We start from the raw sequence: 18475 nt of genomic DNA, 5'->3' as shown, positions 1-18475 counted from the left end.
CAATGTGGAATTACTCGATAACTGGCTACAGTTAGCCAGATGGTGTATCACCGCCTGTACCTGGAAGTCGTGTGGCGCCGCTGCAGTGCCGCTAGATTGGCGGGTATAGGGAATTGCTCGACAGCTGCGGCTGGCTGCCATAAGCTTCAACGCCCTGTATCTACCTGGAAGTCGTGCGGCGCGAGGTGTCGCTCCAGGTGCATGGCGTCGACGTGGTCGGGCAGCGGGCGCCGCTGCAGCGCCGCTAGCGGCAGCAGGGCGCCGCTGGCTGTAAGCGGCTACCGTAAGCCCAATGGTGTATCATCATGTGTCCACAAACGGCCACTCTCTCTACCTGGAAGTCGTGCGACGCCACATGGCACTCAAGGTGCTGTGGATACCTGGAACTCGCCTTAGCTTCTCATGGCAAGAGAGTGTTTTCGACTGAGTTGCTGAAATGTCTCTACAAATGGCCCGCTTGTCTACCTGGAAGTCGTGCGGCGCGAGGTGTCGCTCCAGGTGCATGGCGTCGACGTGGTCGGGCAGCGGGCGCCGCTGCAGCGCCGCTAGCGGCAGCAGGGCGCCGCTGGCACTGAGCCGCGACAGCTCGCAGGCGCCGGACAGCACGGCGCCGGCTTTGTACCCGTGCTGCAATGTACAGTGCGCCAAGCGATAGTTGTTGTGCGTTTTTACAGTGATCCGTTAGTGGTAAAGCTTTTGGTTAGAAGGGTTTGAGGGCATCGAAGTAGTAATAGATGTCAAAGTCAAAGACCAAATTTATTTATTTGTATAGACGAATAAATAGTACAAATCGTATAATAATTTGCTTTTAAGGAGCCTCTACATGTCTCATATTGTTGATGAACAACTTTATAAAAATCTAAGGACGAGCATTGTTTGCATAATACTTTTTTTAAATTCGTAAAATGCAAGCATATCAAGGCTTTTACAATAAAAGTGTATAGTCGATGTCGCCATTCGCTAGTAAGCGACTATACCGGAGGCAGTTTTATTTGACCTCTTGAAGTCTACAGTTATGCTCATTCTTAAAAACAACGGCGACAAAATTTTCACAAAAAGCTTTGGTCATTAATTTTTGATAGCATGAGAAGAGACAAGAAAGAGTTTTCAAGAATACAAAAGGAAGACTTGTAATCATTCACTTCTAATCTATTATTACTTCGATGACTGTAAATAGATCTTTCCGGATTTTCTAGTACATATTTTGGAAAAAAAAGTTCAAAATATTTTTTACACTAAACCTTCACCATTGCCTTTTTTTTTATTATTTATTATCAATTGGTCACAAAGTCGACGACACTTTTGTAAGTTTCTTATATTGAAAAGAATTCCTCATAATCTTCAATAAAATTGTCACGCGCCAAGCATTTTTTAAATAGGAGTTTAACGAATTTAAAGTCCGGTCGAGCAGTAGATAGAATTTCGTACAATGACCCTAAGCTACCCATCCTTATCGCTCGCGCGTAATTATATTGCTGTACACTCGCACATTCGCGACCGGACTTTTGACATGATTTTCCATTTCATCATTATTGCAAATCGTCAATATCCCCTAAGCATTGAGCGCGGAGTTTAGGTATATCGTTCTCAATGGATATTCTTTGTGACCTCAGAATAACTTTCGACCTTTTCCCATCACAGCATAATGTACAAATCTCCCCACCACATTACCCATACCCTCACCAGTCCGTAATAAAATGTAAACCACTCACCGCAATATTAGCGTCCGCAGCTTCATCATGCTCGCGCCAGGTATCAAACAGGTTGGTGAAGGACTGCGGCTCGAGTCCGGCGGCCACGACCCGGACGTCCGGGCGCGCGTCCGGGCCCGCGTCCGGCCGGCCCACGCGCCAGTAGGCCTCGCACGTTCGGAGCGCGGCGGCACGCATCCCTTGCCAGCGGCCCGCGAATGCTCCCACTCCTGGAATAAAATATTTTGTGTTACGTCACGTCGGTTACTCTAAAAAAATAAGCCAATTGGGGCACCAATGTAACAGTTCTATAGAGAGTCAACTGGCATACTTTTATAATAACGCACTTGCTTTTAGATTTTGTGTGGCTATCACGAAATTTTATAGCGAATTGAAAACTAACTTTCAGAGCAAGAATGTTTTTTAATTATTGCATATAATAATTTCAGATTTTAGTTCTGATAAGCAAATTAGTAATAAACTAATTAGTTTATTACTAATGACAAGTAACAATATGATTTGTGAAGTTTGAACTGAGAATTTGAAAGAGAATGAATAGTTAGAAGGGGGAAAAGACCGAAAGGGAAAAATAAATGAAAAGGGGGAGTAGATGAACTGAAAGGGGGACAGGGGTGTTAGTTAGCACCCGCCCCTTAGAAAGGGATAGTTGAAATAGGGGAGCAGTTCAAAGGGGAAGTATTTCAGAAAGTATTTGGCTGGAAATAATTGGTTAAAAGGCAGATCATTTTTAAGTTGTGGGTAATTTAAAGCGGGAGTAGGTGGAAAGGGGAAATGCTAAAAGGGGACGAAATAATAAGAAAAAAAAGCGTAAATTACTAACCAAGGAGTCAATTTTATAAATTGTGGGTAATTAAAAAGCGGGAGCAGTTGGAAAGGGGAGCAGCTAGAAGGGGACGAACTAGAAAGAAGAAATGAGTATATTACTCACCAGCATTCCTCTCCGCGGGCTCGAGCTCGCCGTCCTCGCCGCGCGGCCACCAGCCCTGCCACAGCCACACGTTGCTGCCGTCGTCCAGCAGGAACAGGGCTGCCAAAAGATAAAATATGATTAATCCTTCAAGCTCCGCGAATCTAGACACAATAGATAATCAATTGTTATGACATTAATTAATGCCGTCTGGGACTCAATCGGTTAATGGTGTGCTCATATTGATATGGGTTATTGGGTAAGTCTGTCTAGGCGCAGACAACCGATTATTTAGTTGGTCGATTGGGCCCGATTTTTATGAAGAATCGGCCGATACCAAATCGGTGTAATGTGCGCACGTTCATACATCTCACTACTCTACTGATTAACAGCCCGATCCAACTATCGGCCGACAAAAAATCGGTGGTCAGCGCCTAGGCTAAATGAGGGGCGTGATCTGAGTTTATTAGGAAAGCATCTGGCTTTGATTGAGAAAATTATCAAATGAAAGATGTTATTTGATCCTTATTATTCTTTATACATTTCCCTAAAATGTTACGTTGCTGGAGTGGCTTACAAACTGTTGCTATTAATTGATATTTATACAAACTGATATCATACACGCTAGGTTGAGGCTTTATGGATGTTGGTGATTTCTCCAAGTAAAAACTAATAGACGGATTTGATGAACCCTTGTAACACTAACACATGATTTTATGAAACCTTTATCGAATTCAGAGTGAATGAAGTCATGGGCTAAAATCGGTTATAGTTCTTGCAACTCACGAAGGCGAGTGAACTTTACGTGTGACGTGTACATGCACATAACGATAGTGTAATGTCTATCAAACGTTTTGAAAAACGAACAGTAGCGAACACATGTAAAGCTCACTCGCCTTCGTGAATAGCAAGAACTAAAGTCTGTTCGCCGAGAGTTGATAAATATTATGAAATGTCTTGCAATAGCGACTGTCGCTTAATTATCGCATTCTGTATGGCGGGCGTCGTTTGTCACAACGCGCACTGAGTACCATGGTACGAGCCACGCAGCTGTCGTCAAGCGCCGGCCGGCGGGCCGCAATGTGTGAAATAATAAATTTATTTTACATAAGACCGAAATGAATGGTATGACAGTGGGTAGGGCTTTGCCCAACATTGGGATACACTATAAGCCACTTGATAATAATGAAATACTTTTTATCCAACACATGGACGCCACGTGTTTGATCCGTATCCCCACGTATGCCCTAACCGGAATAATTCCCGTAAATTTAAAAGAGATAATAATGATAATCTACCAAATTTTTCATTATATCGACAAAAATAATTAGCGGGCCGCAATTTATAATGAGTTTAGAACCTCTGATTTTTTTTTTTATCAACTCTCGGCGAACAGACTTTATACGTGAAGTGTATGACGTATATTCTCACCTGGTTGCGAAGCCGAATACAACTCCTTTTGTTCAAAAGGGAAGGGTGTCACCAGGTGCTCGTGCCGCAGCGGCGACAGCACCTCGTTCGCTTCGAACTGCCCGCTCAGGTCCGTGAAATGGAATAGACGCGCCGTAGTATCACCCCCCACGTCTCTACCCCCTCCCAAAACAGAATTATAGTACTGCTTGTTGGCCACGCCCAACGCCTCCAACACCTCCTTAGGCTCCTCCCCCTCTTTAACCTCAGTTATCTTCACATCCGAAGCGTTCAAACCGAAGAGGTACCCAGACTTCCGCGCGATCAACTTATTCGCTAACTCTATGGCAATGTTTTTGGTGTGCTTCAAACTACGAGCCCCGTGCCAGATGTATAGACAACCCTTCTCGGTGTCGACTAGCAATNCCCAATGGTGTATCATCATGAGCTCACATGCTGACGACTGCCATAAGCTTCAAGGCCCTATATCTTCCTGGAAGTCGTGCGACGCCAGGTGTCGCTCCAGGTGCATGGCGTCGACGTGGTCGGGCAGCGGGCGCCGCTGAGGTTTTAGTGGGTATACCCCGTTCTTTTCAGGACGGATCAAGGGCGTCGGGAGTCCCACACACCACCCTGGCAGTGGTGAAGGTGCGCAAAGCTTTCCCTCCGCGACAAAAAAGGGGGCGCTGCGACAGCTGGTTAGAGACAGAGACGTGTGTGCGAGCGTCTCCAGCCTTACCTGGAAGTCGCCAAGGAAGAGTCACTTGTCCCCATGATGGCCATTCTCCCTACTTGGAAGTCGCGCGCCGCCGCTATGTTCGACTTAATGGCGCCTATGTGGAATTACTCGATAACTGGCTACCGTTAGCCAGATGGTGTATCACCGCCTGTACCTGGAAGTAGTGCGTTTGCCGCTGCAGTGCCGCTAGATTGGCGGTTATAGGGAATTGCTCGACAACGGTGCACGCGGTGGCTGGCTGCCATAAGCCTATATCTACCTGGAAGTCGTGCGGCGCGAGGTGTCGCTCCAGGTGCATGGCGTCGACGTGGTCGGGCAGCGGGCGCCGCTGCAGCGCCGCTAGCGGCAGCAGGGCGCCGCTGGCTGTAAGCGGCTACCGTAAGCCCAATGCTGTATCATCATGTGCCCACAAACGGCCACTCTCTCTACCTGGAAGTCGTGCGACGCCACATGGCACTCAGAGTGCTGTGGATACCTGAAACTGGCCTTTGCTCCTCATCGCAAGAGAGTGTTTGCAACTGAGTGGCTGAAATGTCTCTACAAATGGCTCGCTTGTCTACCTGGAAGTCGTGCGGCACCAGGTGGCACTTCAGGTGCAAGCCATGAAGTCGACGTGGTCAAGCAGAAGACTCGCTGCAGCGCCGCCAGCTGTGCATCCAACTGAGCGGCGGGTATGTGGAATCACTATACCACTTGGGCTACCGCAAGCCCGATTGCGTATCATTATACGTCTCCAGCCTCTACCTGGAAGTCGTGCGGCGCCAGGTGTCGCTCCAGGTGCATGGCGTCGACGTGGTCGGGCAGCGGGCGCCGCTGCAGCGCCGCTAGCTGTAAGTATGACTTAGTGGCGGCTATGTGGGATTACTCGACAACTGTCGCTACGGTAGGCCCGATTGAGTATCATCATGTACCCTCAGGAGACAATTATTTCTAAATGGAAGTCGTGCGGCACCAGGTGGCGCTCCAGGTGATGCGGATCTACGTTTTTAGGTAGAGAGGCGCCGCTGCAGCGCCGTTAGTAGTGCCTCAGACCGAGTGGGTATACTAGAATTGTTCAACAGCTGCGGCTGACTGCCATAAGCTTCAACGCCCTGTATCTACCTGGAAGTCGTGCGGCGCGAGGTGTCGCTCCAGATGCATGGCGTCGACGTGGTCGGGCAGCGGGCGCCGCTGCAGCGCCGCTAGCGGCAGCAGGGCGCCGCTGGCACTGAGCCGCGACAGCTCGCAGGCGCCGGACAGCACCGCGCCGGCTTGTACTCGTGCTGCAATAGTGCGGCGCGAGGTAGCGCTCCAGGTGCATGCCATGGAATCCACGTGTTCGGGCGTTCAATAACTATGGCTACCGTAAGCCCGATGAAGTATCATTTGTGCCATTCTCTCTACCTGGAAGTCGTGCGGCGCCAGGTGTCGCTCCAGGTGCATGGCGTCGACGTGGTCGGGCAGCGGGCGCCGCTGCAGCGCCGCTAGCGGCAGCAGGGCGCCGCTGGCTGTAAGCGGCTACCGTAAGCCCAATGCTGTATCATCATGAGCTCACATGCTGACGGCTGCCATAAGCTTCAATGTCCTGTATCTACCTGGAAGTCGTGCGGCGCGAGGTGTCGCTCCAGGTGCATGGTGTCGACGTGGTCGGGCAGCGGGCGCCGCTGCAGCGCCGCTAGCGGCAGCAGGGCGCCGCTGGCTGTAAGCGGCTACCGTAAGCCCAATGGTGTATCATCATGTGCCCACAAACGGCCACTCTCTCTACCTGGAAGTCGTGCGGCGCGAGGTGGCGGCGCTCCAAGTGATGCGGGTCCACGTTTTTGGGTAGAGGGGCGCCGCTGCGGTGCCGCTAGAGTGGCAGGTATAGGGAATTGCTCGACAGCTGAGGTTGGCTGACATAAGCTTAACTGCGCTTCAATGTCCTGTATCTACCTGGAAGTCANAAGTGTGCGTGTATCAGGCTCGACTTACATTATCCAGTGCACGTAAGAGTTTTGTACAGACTGTGACATTAACTGTTATTGTTTTATAGTGTGTATATAGTAGGTTAGTTAGACTACAGACCAAGTGACTTTTGTAAATCTTTTGTACATAAACATAAACATAAACATAAACATAAACATTAAGTGAAACTGTGAGTCTGTGAAACAAACAATGCTTGCTTGCAAGTTTCCGCGCGTAAGTACTCGTACGTCGGTCGACGCTAGGTTCGTCCGGTACAGGCGTGACTGTGACGTCACGCGAGTCGTCGTCGCGCAACCCGCTCGCTCAGGCGCGCTTCGTCCGGTACAGGCGTGATTGTGCATGTTAACCGTCAACGTCTTCGGCCGCCGCGAGTGATTTTGAGCGTGTTTTGGACAAGTTAGCTCGCAGTGACTATTTGATGTTCTAAACGCATAAACAATTTTAAAGTAATGGTGCTAACGCGTTCGCGTGCAAACAGTATGAATCGAAGTGCTTCTACTACCGCCACGTCGGCGGATGTGGCTTCGCCACCGCTGCCTCGGCAGGATTATAGTCCGCCAGGCGCTGCTGCCGCGACGTTGGAGGGCATGCACGAGCCTTCTTATGGGGCAACCACTACTGTTGCCGCGCCTCCTGCTGCTGCTGCGGGGTCAGTGACCCTAACCAACGAGCAGTTCGAGTTCCTAATCAGTAGGTTGACGCGTGATCCTGTGAGTACAACACCTTATTCTGGCAATTTTGCGAAGTGTACTGCGCGGTTTGACGGAGAAAAGTCAAGCGACGTGCGCACGTTTATTGATGCCATTACCACATACAAAGAGTGTGTAGGTATGGAGGAGGGCATAGCTCTCAGAGGCCTGCCTATATTGTTAACCGGCCTAGCTGCGACATGGTGGCTTGGTGTGAAATCCACTGTACATTCGTGGGCACAAGCAGTAGAGCTGCTTCAGCAAACTTTTGGTCCACGCTTACCTCCATACAAATTATACAGGCAGATATTTAGCAGAGAACAAGGCAATAATGAATCGACGGATGTTTTTGTTTGTAACCTTCGGGCGCTGTTCGCTCAGTTGCCGCCACGTTCGTTGAGCGAAGAGGTACAACTTGATATGGTCTATGGATTGTTGCATCAACGCATTAGGGAGAAGGTTCCTCGTACCATGTTTTGCACATTTGGCGAATTATTTTTTGTACATAAACATAAACATTAAGTGAAACTGTGAGTCTGTGAAACAAACAATGCTTGCTTGCAAGTTTCCGCGCGTAAGTACCTCGTACGTCGGTCGACGCTAGGTTCGTCCGGTACAGGCGTGACTGTGACGTCACGCGAGTCATCGTCGCGCAACCCGCTCGCTCAGGCGCGCTTCGTCCGGTACAGGCGTGATTGTGCATGTTAACCGTCGACGTCTTCGGCCGCCGCGAGTGATTTTGAGCGCGTTTTGGACAAGTTAACTCGCAGTGACTATTTGATTGGATAAACTTATAAAGTTAAACAATTTAAAAGTAATGGTGCTAACGCGTTCGCGTGCAAACAGTATGAATCGAAGTGCTTCTACTACCGCCACGTCGGCGGATGTGGCTTCGCCACCGCTGCCTCGGCAGGACTATAGTCCGCCAGGCGCTGCTGCCGCGACGTTGGAGGGCATGCACGAGCCTTCTTATGGGGCAACCACTACTGTTGCCGCGCCTCCTGCTGCTGCTGCGGGGTCAGTGACCCTAACCAACGAGCAGTTCGAGTTCCTAATCAGTAGGTTGACGCGTGATCCTGTGAGTACAACACCTTATTCTGGCAATTTTGCGAAGTGTACTGCGCGGTTTGACGGAGAAAAGTCAAGCGACGTGCGCACGTTTATTGATGCCATTACCACATACAAAGAGTGTGTAGGTATGGAGGAGGGCATAGCTCTCAGAGGCCTGCCTATATTGTTAACCGGCCTAGCTGCGACATGGTGGCTTGGTGTGAAATCCACTGTACATTCGTGGGCACAAGCAGTAGAGCTGCTTCAGCAAACTTTTGGTCCACGCTTACCTCCATACAAATTATACAGGCAGATATTTAGCAGAGAACAAGGCAATAATGAATCGACGGATGTTTTTGTTTGTAACCTTCGGGCGCTGTTCGCTCAGTTGCCGCCACGTTCGTTGAGCGAAGAGGTACAACTTGATATGGTCTATGGATTGTTGCATCAACGCATTAGGGAGAAGGTTCCTCGTACCATGTTTTGCACATTTGGCGAATTATTAAGCGAAACCCGCCGAGTAGAGGACCTTGTAGATGAGATTCGTCCAACAGTCTCAATTAGTAGACCATCATCATCATCCACATCAGCAACACATCCTGACTTGCCTCCTTTGACGGAAAGCAAACGCCGTCCACACTGTGCGTATTGCAAGCAATACGGTCACTTGAAGGAGGATTGTCGACGGCTTGCCACACGGCAGCACTCTACCGACACTTCGGACAGGAGTCAACGACCCGGCCCTAAACCTGGGCCGTCCTCAGCGCTGACGTCGCCGCCTATTTCGTGTTTCGGGTGCGGCACTCCCGGTGTAGTGCGTTCAAAGTGTGCTAAGTGCTCAAGTTCAGTGCCTAAATCAGTGAAATCAGAGACAGTTTTTCAATCTATTGATGTTACAAAAGGTCTTGATTCACGCATGCGACCTGTAATTGACATTAAAGTGTTCGGTGAAATAGGACAAGTACTTGTAGATACAGGTGCTAAACATTCAATCGGTAGTAAAAGCCTAAGAAATCACTTAACAAATAATGGTCAATGTTTTGAAAGCATTCTAGTTGAACTAAAATTTGCCGATGGGCGTATTTGTACTAATTATGTTGATGTGGCCACGGTCAACGTTACAGTGTTAAACATAGTACTCCCAGTGAAATTTGTGATGTTGCCTGATGCAACTGAGAGTTTGCTAGGTATGAACTTTATTAAAGACATTGGCATGATACTTGACTTCAATGAGGGTACGTATTCTATTCGGAATGTACGTACAATTTTTCCGATGATATTTGAGAAAAATACAACATCTCAACAGGTATGCAGCTCGTCGTTAGGTCTTCGCGAGGATGAGGGCACTAATTTGGGTCCGGGTGACCGGAGCAGATTATCTGAACTCCTTAGTGTCAATGAAGATATCTTCAAACCAGGGGGAGGACCGACGAGTTTAGCTGTTCATCGCATAGATACAGGAAATGCGCTTCCTATTTCAGGCCCGCCTTATAGAGTATCACCTGCTAAGAAGGAGATAATACGGGCTGAAATTGACAAAATGCTGGAACTGGAAATTATAGAGGAAGCAGAGTCCGAATGGGCTTCTCCGGTGGTACTAGTGCCGAAAAAGAACGGCGAGACTCGATTTTGCGTCGATTACAGAAAATTAAATGCGGTGACTCGTACTGATAAATATCCGCTTCCCTTAATCGACGACATTTTAGCTACTGCCAAGAGCAATTGCGTCATGTCCACCATTGATTTAAAAGCTGGATATTGGCAGGTAGAAGTAGCTCCTGAAGACAGACACAAAACTGCTTTTGTTTCACCATTTGGAACGTTTCAGTTTCGACGCATGCCGTTTGGCTTGAAAAACTCACCGTCGACGTTTCAAAGATTAATGGATCGTTTCCGTTCGGGCTTAAACGACATTCGCAATAGTGGATCAAAAGGCATGACAGTCGTGGCATATCTTGACGATATTTTAGTTATCTCGGACGACCTTGACTCTCATTTGCGTGACCTGCAGCTGGTTTTCGACCGTCTTCGTCTGTTTAATCTGAAAGCCAACAGAGAAAAGTGTGTTTTTGCCAGAGAAAGGGTAACATACTTAGGACATGTAATTACCACTAAAGGTATCGAACCGGATCCCATGAAAATCCAAGCTATACAAGAAATGAAGCCTCCTACGAATTTAAAAGAATTACGGACTTTCTTGCAAACCTGTGCGTGGTTTCGGAAATTTATTCCAAGATTTTCAGAAATCGCACAACCTTTGTCCGATTTAACCAAGAAAAATAAACCATGGAAATGGGAAGAGAGGGAGACTGCAGCCCATGAAGCTCTTAAGAAGAGTCTTTCATCAAGTCCAATCTTACGACAACCAGACTTTGATGAACCTTTTATTCTGCGTACAGACGCCAGTGCCTATGCACTGGGTGCAGTACTAATGCAGGGTCCAACTCCAATGTCTGAGAAGCCTATTGAATATGCCAGTAGGTTATTATCGTCAGCCGAGCGAAATTACTCGACCACTGAAAGGGAAGCATTGGCTGTGGTATGGGCCCTTGAGAAGTTTCGAGGTTACCTCGAAGGTGCCCAAGTTCGCATTGCGACAGACCACCAACCTTTAAAGTGGCTGCTGTCTTTGAAAACCCCAAGCGGGCGACTGGCCCGGTGGGCTTTGAAGATTCAAGCTTTTAACCTTGATGTTGAATATACTCCAGGAAAAGTGAATGTAGTAGCAGATACTCTTAGCCGCCCTGTGTGTTCTGAACTCGAAACTGACGACAACACCACTTGTGATATCTGTCCAGTGTCCATTGATCTACCTCACCGTAGTTCTGAAGAATTGCGTAAGTTACAACTGGAAGATCCGGAAGTTCAGAAAATCCTTTTGGACTTTGAAAATAATGATGACTCTTCTAAATGGACGGATCGAGGTTATTATCTATCACAAGGAGTTCTTTTTCGTTTTGATCCAGACGGAGAATCTGAGGAACCACAATTGGTAGTACCAGAATGTATGCGTGCAGAGATCATGAAGGAACTGCACGATGCTCCTACAGCTGGACATTTAGGCTTAGAGCGCACATTGAAGAAAATCAAGGAAAGATTTTATTTTCCCAATATGCGGCAATACGTATTTAAATACCTCAAATCGTGTGACCTTTGTCAGAAATTTAAGCCGACTAATCTTAAACCTGCTGGTCTTCTGCAGACACCCGCCCTACAACAACGCTTTGAAGTCCTCGCCATGGATTTGTTTGGTCCTTTGCCTGAAGGCAGCAAGGGTGAAAAGTGGATATTTTTGGTGGAAGACACAGCGAGTCGATGGATTGAACTTTTCCCCTTAGCCGAAGCTACTGCTGAAAACTGTGCCAAAATATTGATAGAAGAAATTTTCTTGAGATATGGATTTGCACGCAGAATCATCTCTGACAATGGCACCCAGTTCGTATCGGCGGTCATGCAGAAAGCCATGCATGTCTTGGGAGTTCAACAGAACTTAATACCAGTGTACCATCCTGAGGCCAATCCCGCTGAACGGAAGAACCGCGAGATGAAGCAAATGTTGGCAATTTTAATTGACCCCGAGCATCGTCGTTGGCCGGAAGCATTGCCAGCAGTCCAATTCGCGTTAAATACTGCTCCTAACCAAGGTACTGGTCATACCGCCGCATATCTAACTTTTGCACGTGAGTTTCGATCTCCAATCGAAATTAATAATGATCTGCGAGCCGTCGTAAATCAGGAAAATTATGTGCCTCAGATTACACCCTACTTAGAAGATTTTGTACGTCGCCTACAAGATGTAAAATGGCGAGTTGAACACCAGCAAGATCTTCGCAAGGATGCTGCGGATAAGAACCGACGAACTGGACCCATCTACAACGAAGGAGACCTCGTTCTTATAGAAAGTCATCGCCTTAGTCAGGCAGCAAAAGGATTTACGAGTAAATTTGCTCCTAGGCGCGAAGGTCCCTATCGTATTTCAAAAGTAGTTTCACCTACCACCTATGAAATTGTAGATAGAGATAGTAACCCTCGAGGGAAGTATCATGCCAGTCTACTCACACCTTATGTCGGTGATTCGAATACCGCAATCGTGCACGGCCGTAAGAGGGGAAGACCGCGGCGTAAAGTACCGGTTGCCAAGCCATCCTCGATGTCTTCTGATGGCTTGGAGGGGGAGGATATAGCGCGCGATGTTTTACTGCGAACCAGGAGTGCTGTGTCTCCCGTGACTGCCACTAGCCCGCTCCGCCGCTCGCCCCGCCTACGCACACCGCGCTCATAAACTCCGGCGCCCCTCGTCGGCCAGTCCGTCTCAGAAAGGCAAACGGTGCGCGCGTCACGAGCCGCGGGGCCGGCGCGTTTTGTTTCTCACTGTTTTCTTTTGTCTTTTCTGCTTTGTAATTTGTAAAATCTACTTGTGTGTCACGTTTATAAGATTGTCTTTAGTGAATAAACCATTTAAACCTACTTATACGCCTATAACACTTTATTTTAATTAATTATTTATCATTAGGTCATTTAGCATGAAAAAATTCAAGAACAAGAGGCACATGGGCTATACTTATTACGCTGGTCAATCAATTTGGAGAGACCGCATTATCTGTCCTTTACCTCCGGTTTCTGAATTGAGACTAGAAAGAGCACGCTCAACGTAAAGATCAATTCAGAAACTAGGCCTTAGTCACAAATCCGTGAAGAGTGGAAGTGGTCCTATTCTAATAACATAGAAAAGTAAAGATAGTAAGGCGATAAATAGATAAGAAAAGAGTAGTTGAAAGAGGAGTATTTTGGTGAAAAATATTTGTCTGGAAATGTTAAAGATCGGGAGTATCTGATAACTTATGGATTACTTCAAGGGGGAGTAGTTGGAAGGGGAAGATATTATAAAGGGGAGAAATTGTCAACAGGGAAAGAGGTATAACTAACCTGCATTCTAACTTATGGATTACTTCAAGGGGGAGCAGTTGGAAAGGGGAGCAGCTAGAAGGGGATAAACTAGTAAGAAGAAAAACGTATATTACTAACCGGCATTCCTCTCCGCGGGTTCGAGCTCGCCGTCCTCGCCGCGCGGCCACCAGCCCTGCCACAGCCACACGTTGCTGCCGTCGTCCAGCAGGAACAGGGCTGCCAAAAGATAACATACGATTAATAGTGTGCTCATATTGCTATGGGTTATTGGGTAAGTCTAGGCACAGACCACCGATTTTTAGTTGGTCGATTGGGCCCGATTTTTATGAAGAATCGGCCGATACCAAATCGGTGTAGCGCACTTTCATACATCTCCGTACTGATTAACAGCCCGATCCAACTATCGGCCGACAAAAAATCGGTGGTCAGCGCCTAGGCTAAATGAGGGGCGTGATCTGAGTTTATTAGGAAAGCATCTGGCTTTAATTGAGAAAATTATCAAATGAAAGATGTTATTTGATCCTTATTATTCTTTAGACATTTCCCTAAAATGTTACGTTGCTGGAGTGGCTTACAAACTGTTGCTATTAATTGATATTTATACAAACTGATATCATACACGCTAGGTTGAGGCTTTATGGATGTTGGTGATTTCTCCAATTAAAAGCTAATAGGCGTATTAAGTGAACCTTTATAACAATAACACGTGATTTTATGAAACCTTTATCGAATTCAGAGTGAATGAAGTCATGGGCTAAAATCGGTTATAGTTCTTGCAACTCACGAAGGCAAATGAACTTTACTTGTGTGTGTACGTGTACATGCACATAACAATAGTGTAATGTCTATCAAAACATTTGAAAAACGAACAGTGGCGAGCCACCACACATGTAAAGCTCACTTGCCTTCGTGAATTGCAACAACTGTACGTGAAGTGTATGATGCATATTCTCACCTGGTTGCGAAGCCGAATACAACTCCTTTTGTTCAAAAGGGAAGGGTGTCACCAGGTGCTCGTGCCGCAGCGGCGACAGCATCTCATTCGCTTCGAACTGCCCGCTCAGGTCCGTGAAATGGAACAGCCGCGCCGTAGTATCACCCCCCACGTCTCTACCCCCTCCCAAAACAGAATTATAGTACTGCTTGTTGGCCACGCCCAACGCCTCCAACACCTCCTTAGGCTCCTCCCCCTCTTTGACCTCAGTTATCTTCACATCCGAAGCGTTCAAACCGAAGAGGTACCCGGACTTCCGCGCGATCAACTTATTCGCTAACTCTATGGCAATGTTTTTGGTGTGCTTCAAACTGCGAGCCCCGTGCCAGATGTATAAGCAACCTTTCTCGGTGTCGACTAACAACAGCGATCCGCGACTCCGTAGCTGTCTCACTGAACACGGCACTTGGAGGAGGTACGCTTCGTTGGATAAGTTGCCGCGAGTGACGAATAAGCGATACCGGCTCTTATCGGTGTCCCTTTTCCCTTGGTGGATGATCAGATTGCCTTGGAAGAGATTCAGGAACGCTGGGGGCTCGTTGCCTTGCGCTACTCTCACTTGAGGACCTTTTTCTCGGTCTAATTCGACGGTCAACAAGGCCGCAGCGCCTTTTTCGTTTGAAGAGGCATCTTTGCCCTGCCAGCAGAAATATGCGCACCGATCGCGACCAGTGACGTTGTGCTTTGAAGGCTTCCCATTCAATTCTCTGCCCGTAACAGTGATCTGGTACTCCCATCTGATGATATAACTATCACCCGAGAAGAACTCGCCAATTTCAGCGTCGTTTTCAACCTTCTGGAAATCGTACTCCTGAATCACCCACTTGCAAACCGACTTGGTTTTGATGTCGTAGTGCCTCATATTTTCTTTATCGTAGTAATTGGTGCCGCGGCCGATGTGAGACCCTTCTAAAATGAGATCTGGGTCCTGGTACTCATTCGACCACATTTCTTCGGCGTCACAGGGCGTGATTTCAGTACTGCTAGATTTGTTCTCGGGCGCTTTGATTTTGATGACTCGGGAGTAATCAGGCCAGTCGAGGAATTTCTCTTTGAACAGAATGGTTTCCATGTGCTGTGTGATCTTGGATAGGATGGCCCATTCGGGTCGGCTTTTGGAGGTTTTGATGACTCCGTTGGTTTCCAAATCCCTCGCGCCTTGGTACATGGCTGCGTTAAGCGGGTTGATGTGGCACTCCTCATAGTTGTACCCTTCATCAAATAATTCTTGAGCCAATTGAGCTGCTCGTCTTCGGCTTTCCAATGGCACATTCTTTCCGTACCAGATGTACATTTCTGATCCGAAATCGAAGACGATGATCTTAGTTTGGTGGAGCATGGCGATTTTGGGCATCTGTCCCCAGTATTCCTCTATGGGAACCAATTCATCATCCATGACCTCATAGCACATGTTGGTTTGGACGATACAGGACTCGTATATCTCGTCTTCATCGGCGTGACCAGTTTCGACGGGTTTGTAGTCTTCAACGGCCTCTGTGATGCCGAGGAGCGACCAGAACTGGTTCCAGTGTTTGTTGGAGTAGTTCTTGGTCTGCTCGTCGATCTTGACGACGCCGGTGGACTTGCAGCCCAGGTCTTTGGTGTTGTGGATGTGGAGAGCGATGTCGGTGCTGCGGTTCCTGGGGAAAAAACATATAATTGGTATTTAGCAAATGGTAAAGATCGAAGATTATCATAATTATCTTTCTTGACAATAACCCGGGAAATAAGTGACTAATATAAATTCAAAAATACAATATTTATTAGCTAAGACAAACTAAAAGAACTGAGTAAATTTAATAAGAAACACCCGTGCAGACTTACATAAGTGACGCCCGTTTTCACCGTCAATCTCAAATTTTTAAGTGACCCCTATTTTAGCACTTACCTATCAGGAATTTTCTTTTCATAGGGGTCACTTAAAAATTAGGAATCGATGGTGAAAACTGGCATGAGTCACATATTATCCAACGTGTGCATTAGGGCCTAGTGCACACGTTTAATATTAAACCAAAAAAATATTTGTGCTATCCATTGATGTTTGCACTATTAGCAATGTCAGTACTTAGAAGAAGTGAGTAACAATTCGATGACAGTCGTCGAATTGTTCTTTCATTCGTTCGGTCTTGTGACGTTTGTATTTGAGCGCCATCGCGCCCAGTAGCGTTTCGTACTCCGGCCATTACACTTGTGATTGTGCTGTATTATCTTAAACTGTGCAGACCTGGCAATAAACTACATTTGTGAAACACGACCTTTCAATCAATCATCAACAAACATCTCCGCTGCCCTACAATGCCAATTGCCTATTTATATTACCGTTCAAAGGACTCACCTCTCTATGACGTTGGCGTAGAGTCCAATATAGAGGTACACCTGGTCGGGCGTGGTGAGCACGAAGCAATCGCCGCGGTTCACGTTCGTGTGCACTGGCTCCACGAGCCTAGTCTGAAATTAAAAAAAAAACATCATCAGCGTCAATTTACCAGAAGCAAATTGATGATTGAGCTGAAATCATGATTAAAATGTTTTTATAACCAAATATGGAAAGTAAAGATTACGATCGGTTCTTTAGTCAAAACGCTTGGGGAGAGATCGTTTCAACCATTTGAAGATTATGTACTCTCAAAAGATAGCCTAAAATATAACAGATCATATAGCTTTTAAAATTCAAAAATCAATACTTGGCAATCACAGCTATATGTTTAAACGCTTCAAGTACCCTTCAAGTACCAACAAATCGAGACACAATACAATACAGTTATAGCAGGCTTGAAAACAAAACACGCGCGGCGTACTCGCCGTTTACTTCACAAGTGATTCACGAGCGAGTAGTGAGTGACGTACGCGCGCGTATACGCTATGGAAAGAAGAAAAAATACGCGTGTGGTGCGCTAGATGACGACACAGTAGCTTCTTGTAGCTGTCAGTCCTATCGCATCGGCACAGTGCCGATCACTGACGTATGTAANATATTGTTGTGTGGTGTTACCTGAACGCGCCTCCTGCCCTTGACCTGCAGGAGCATCGTGGGCTTGGCCCCGTGCGCGGGCACGCAGGCGGCGGAGGCCGAGCGGAGCGCCACGTTCGAGAAGTCCTCTTTGGTGGCGAGCGACCATCGATGGTTTTAACAACCTTATCTTTTATCAAGCCGCATCGAGACGAGAGACCGAGATCAAGATGACGAAAAACAGAATTACTTTTAAGCTATAGCAGGCCTGTTCATCCCCCCGAGTAGGCATCGAAAACAAAACACACGCGGCGTACCCGCCGTTTACTTCACAAGTGATTCACGAGCGAGTAGTGAGTGACGTACGCGCGCGTATACGCTATGGAAAGAAGAAAAAATACGCGTTCGTGACGCTAGATGGCGACACAGTAGCTTCTCGTAGCAGTCAGCCCTGTCGCATCGGCACAGTGCCGATCACTGATGTATGTAAACGAAACGGTGCTCGACTCTGAGATACACTAAATGACACCATATTATTGACGACATTGAGTGGACATTCTTTTAAATACCTTCGCGAAGAAAACTTTCTGTACGTAAAGTCCAGTAATTTGGTAGTTTTGTCTGGAAAGTTTTAAAAAAGTTGATGTGCTCGTCCCGAATTTCAACTTTGCAAGTGAGTGTGCGAGCAGTACAACAATACAATTACGCCCGAGCGATAGGGATAGGGTAGCTAAGGGTCATTGTACGAAATTCTATCTGTTCGGCAACCTATTATGTTGTACCAAATGACTGGAATAGTACATATTGTTGTGTGGTGTTACCTGAACGCGCCTCCTGCCCTTGACCTGCAGGAGCATCGTGGGCTTGGCCCCGTGCGCGGGCACGCAGGCGGCGGAGGCCGAGCGGAGCGCCACGTTCGAGAAGTCCTCTTTGGTGGCGAGCGACCATCGATGGTTTTAACAACCTTATCATTTATCAAGCCGCATCGAGATGAGAGACCGAGATCAAGATGACGAAAAACAGAATTACTTTTAAGCTATAGCAGGCCTGTTCATCTCCCCGAGTAGACATCGAAAACAAAACACGCGCGGTTTAACCGCCGTTTACTCCACAAGTGATTCGCGAGCGAGTAGTGAGTGACGTACGCGCGCGTATTCGCTATGGAAAGAAGG

The 18475-nt window shown here is 47.3% G+C and overlaps 2 protein-coding genes across 9 annotated transcripts in view; one reads left to right on the top strand and one right to left on the bottom strand.

Moving 5' to 3' along the window:
- The window catches only part of LOC114358695 (supervillin), a 57699-nt gene that overhangs the window by 1195 nt on the left and 38029 nt on the right, over positions 1-18475 (bottom strand). For 4 of the 7 annotated variants that reach the window (XM_028312724.1, XM_028312722.1, XM_028312718.1 and 1 more), the window contains 5 exons: positions 16689-16801; positions 14315-15993; positions 13477-13575; positions 1713-1921; positions 466-627 (listed from right to left, as the gene is read on the bottom strand). In XM_028312724.1, the coding sequence (XP_028168525.1) occupies positions 466-627; positions 1713-1921; positions 13477-13575; positions 14315-15993; positions 16689-16801 (2262 nt within the window). Of the gene's footprint in view, positions 1-131; positions 165-465; positions 628-1712; positions 1922-2640; positions 2740-4050; positions 4454-13476; positions 13576-14314; positions 15994-16688; positions 16802-18475 lie in introns of those variants that run through there. The other 3 variants (XM_028312721.1, XM_028312720.1, XM_028312723.1) reach the window with 3 other exon arrangements.
- On the top strand, positions 7898-12922 carry LOC114358696 (uncharacterized). 2 transcript variants are annotated; one of them, XM_028312725.1, is made up of 2 exons: positions 7898-10229; positions 12291-12922. In XM_028312725.1, the coding sequence occupies exons 1-2, from the start codon at positions 8219-8221 to the stop codon at positions 12731-12733; spliced, it is 2454 nt and encodes an 817-aa protein (XP_028168526.1). In that variant the 5' UTR covers positions 7898-8218; the 3' UTR covers positions 12734-12922. The 2 variants fall into 2 exon arrangements, with proteins under 2 accessions (XP_028168526.1, XP_028168527.1); XM_028312726.1 differs by having other exon boundaries at positions 7898-10232; positions 12294-12922.

This window comes from Ostrinia furnacalis, unplaced genomic scaffold, assembly GCF_004193835.3.
Source record: "Ostrinia furnacalis isolate ACB-3 unplaced genomic scaffold, ASM419383v2 OfSCF4102, whole genome shotgun sequence".
Taxonomy (NCBI): Eukaryota; Metazoa; Arthropoda; class Insecta; order Lepidoptera; family Crambidae; genus Ostrinia; species Ostrinia furnacalis.
Note: the sequence above shows the minus strand (reverse complement) of the source record. Positions and strands in the feature narration are given on the sequence as shown.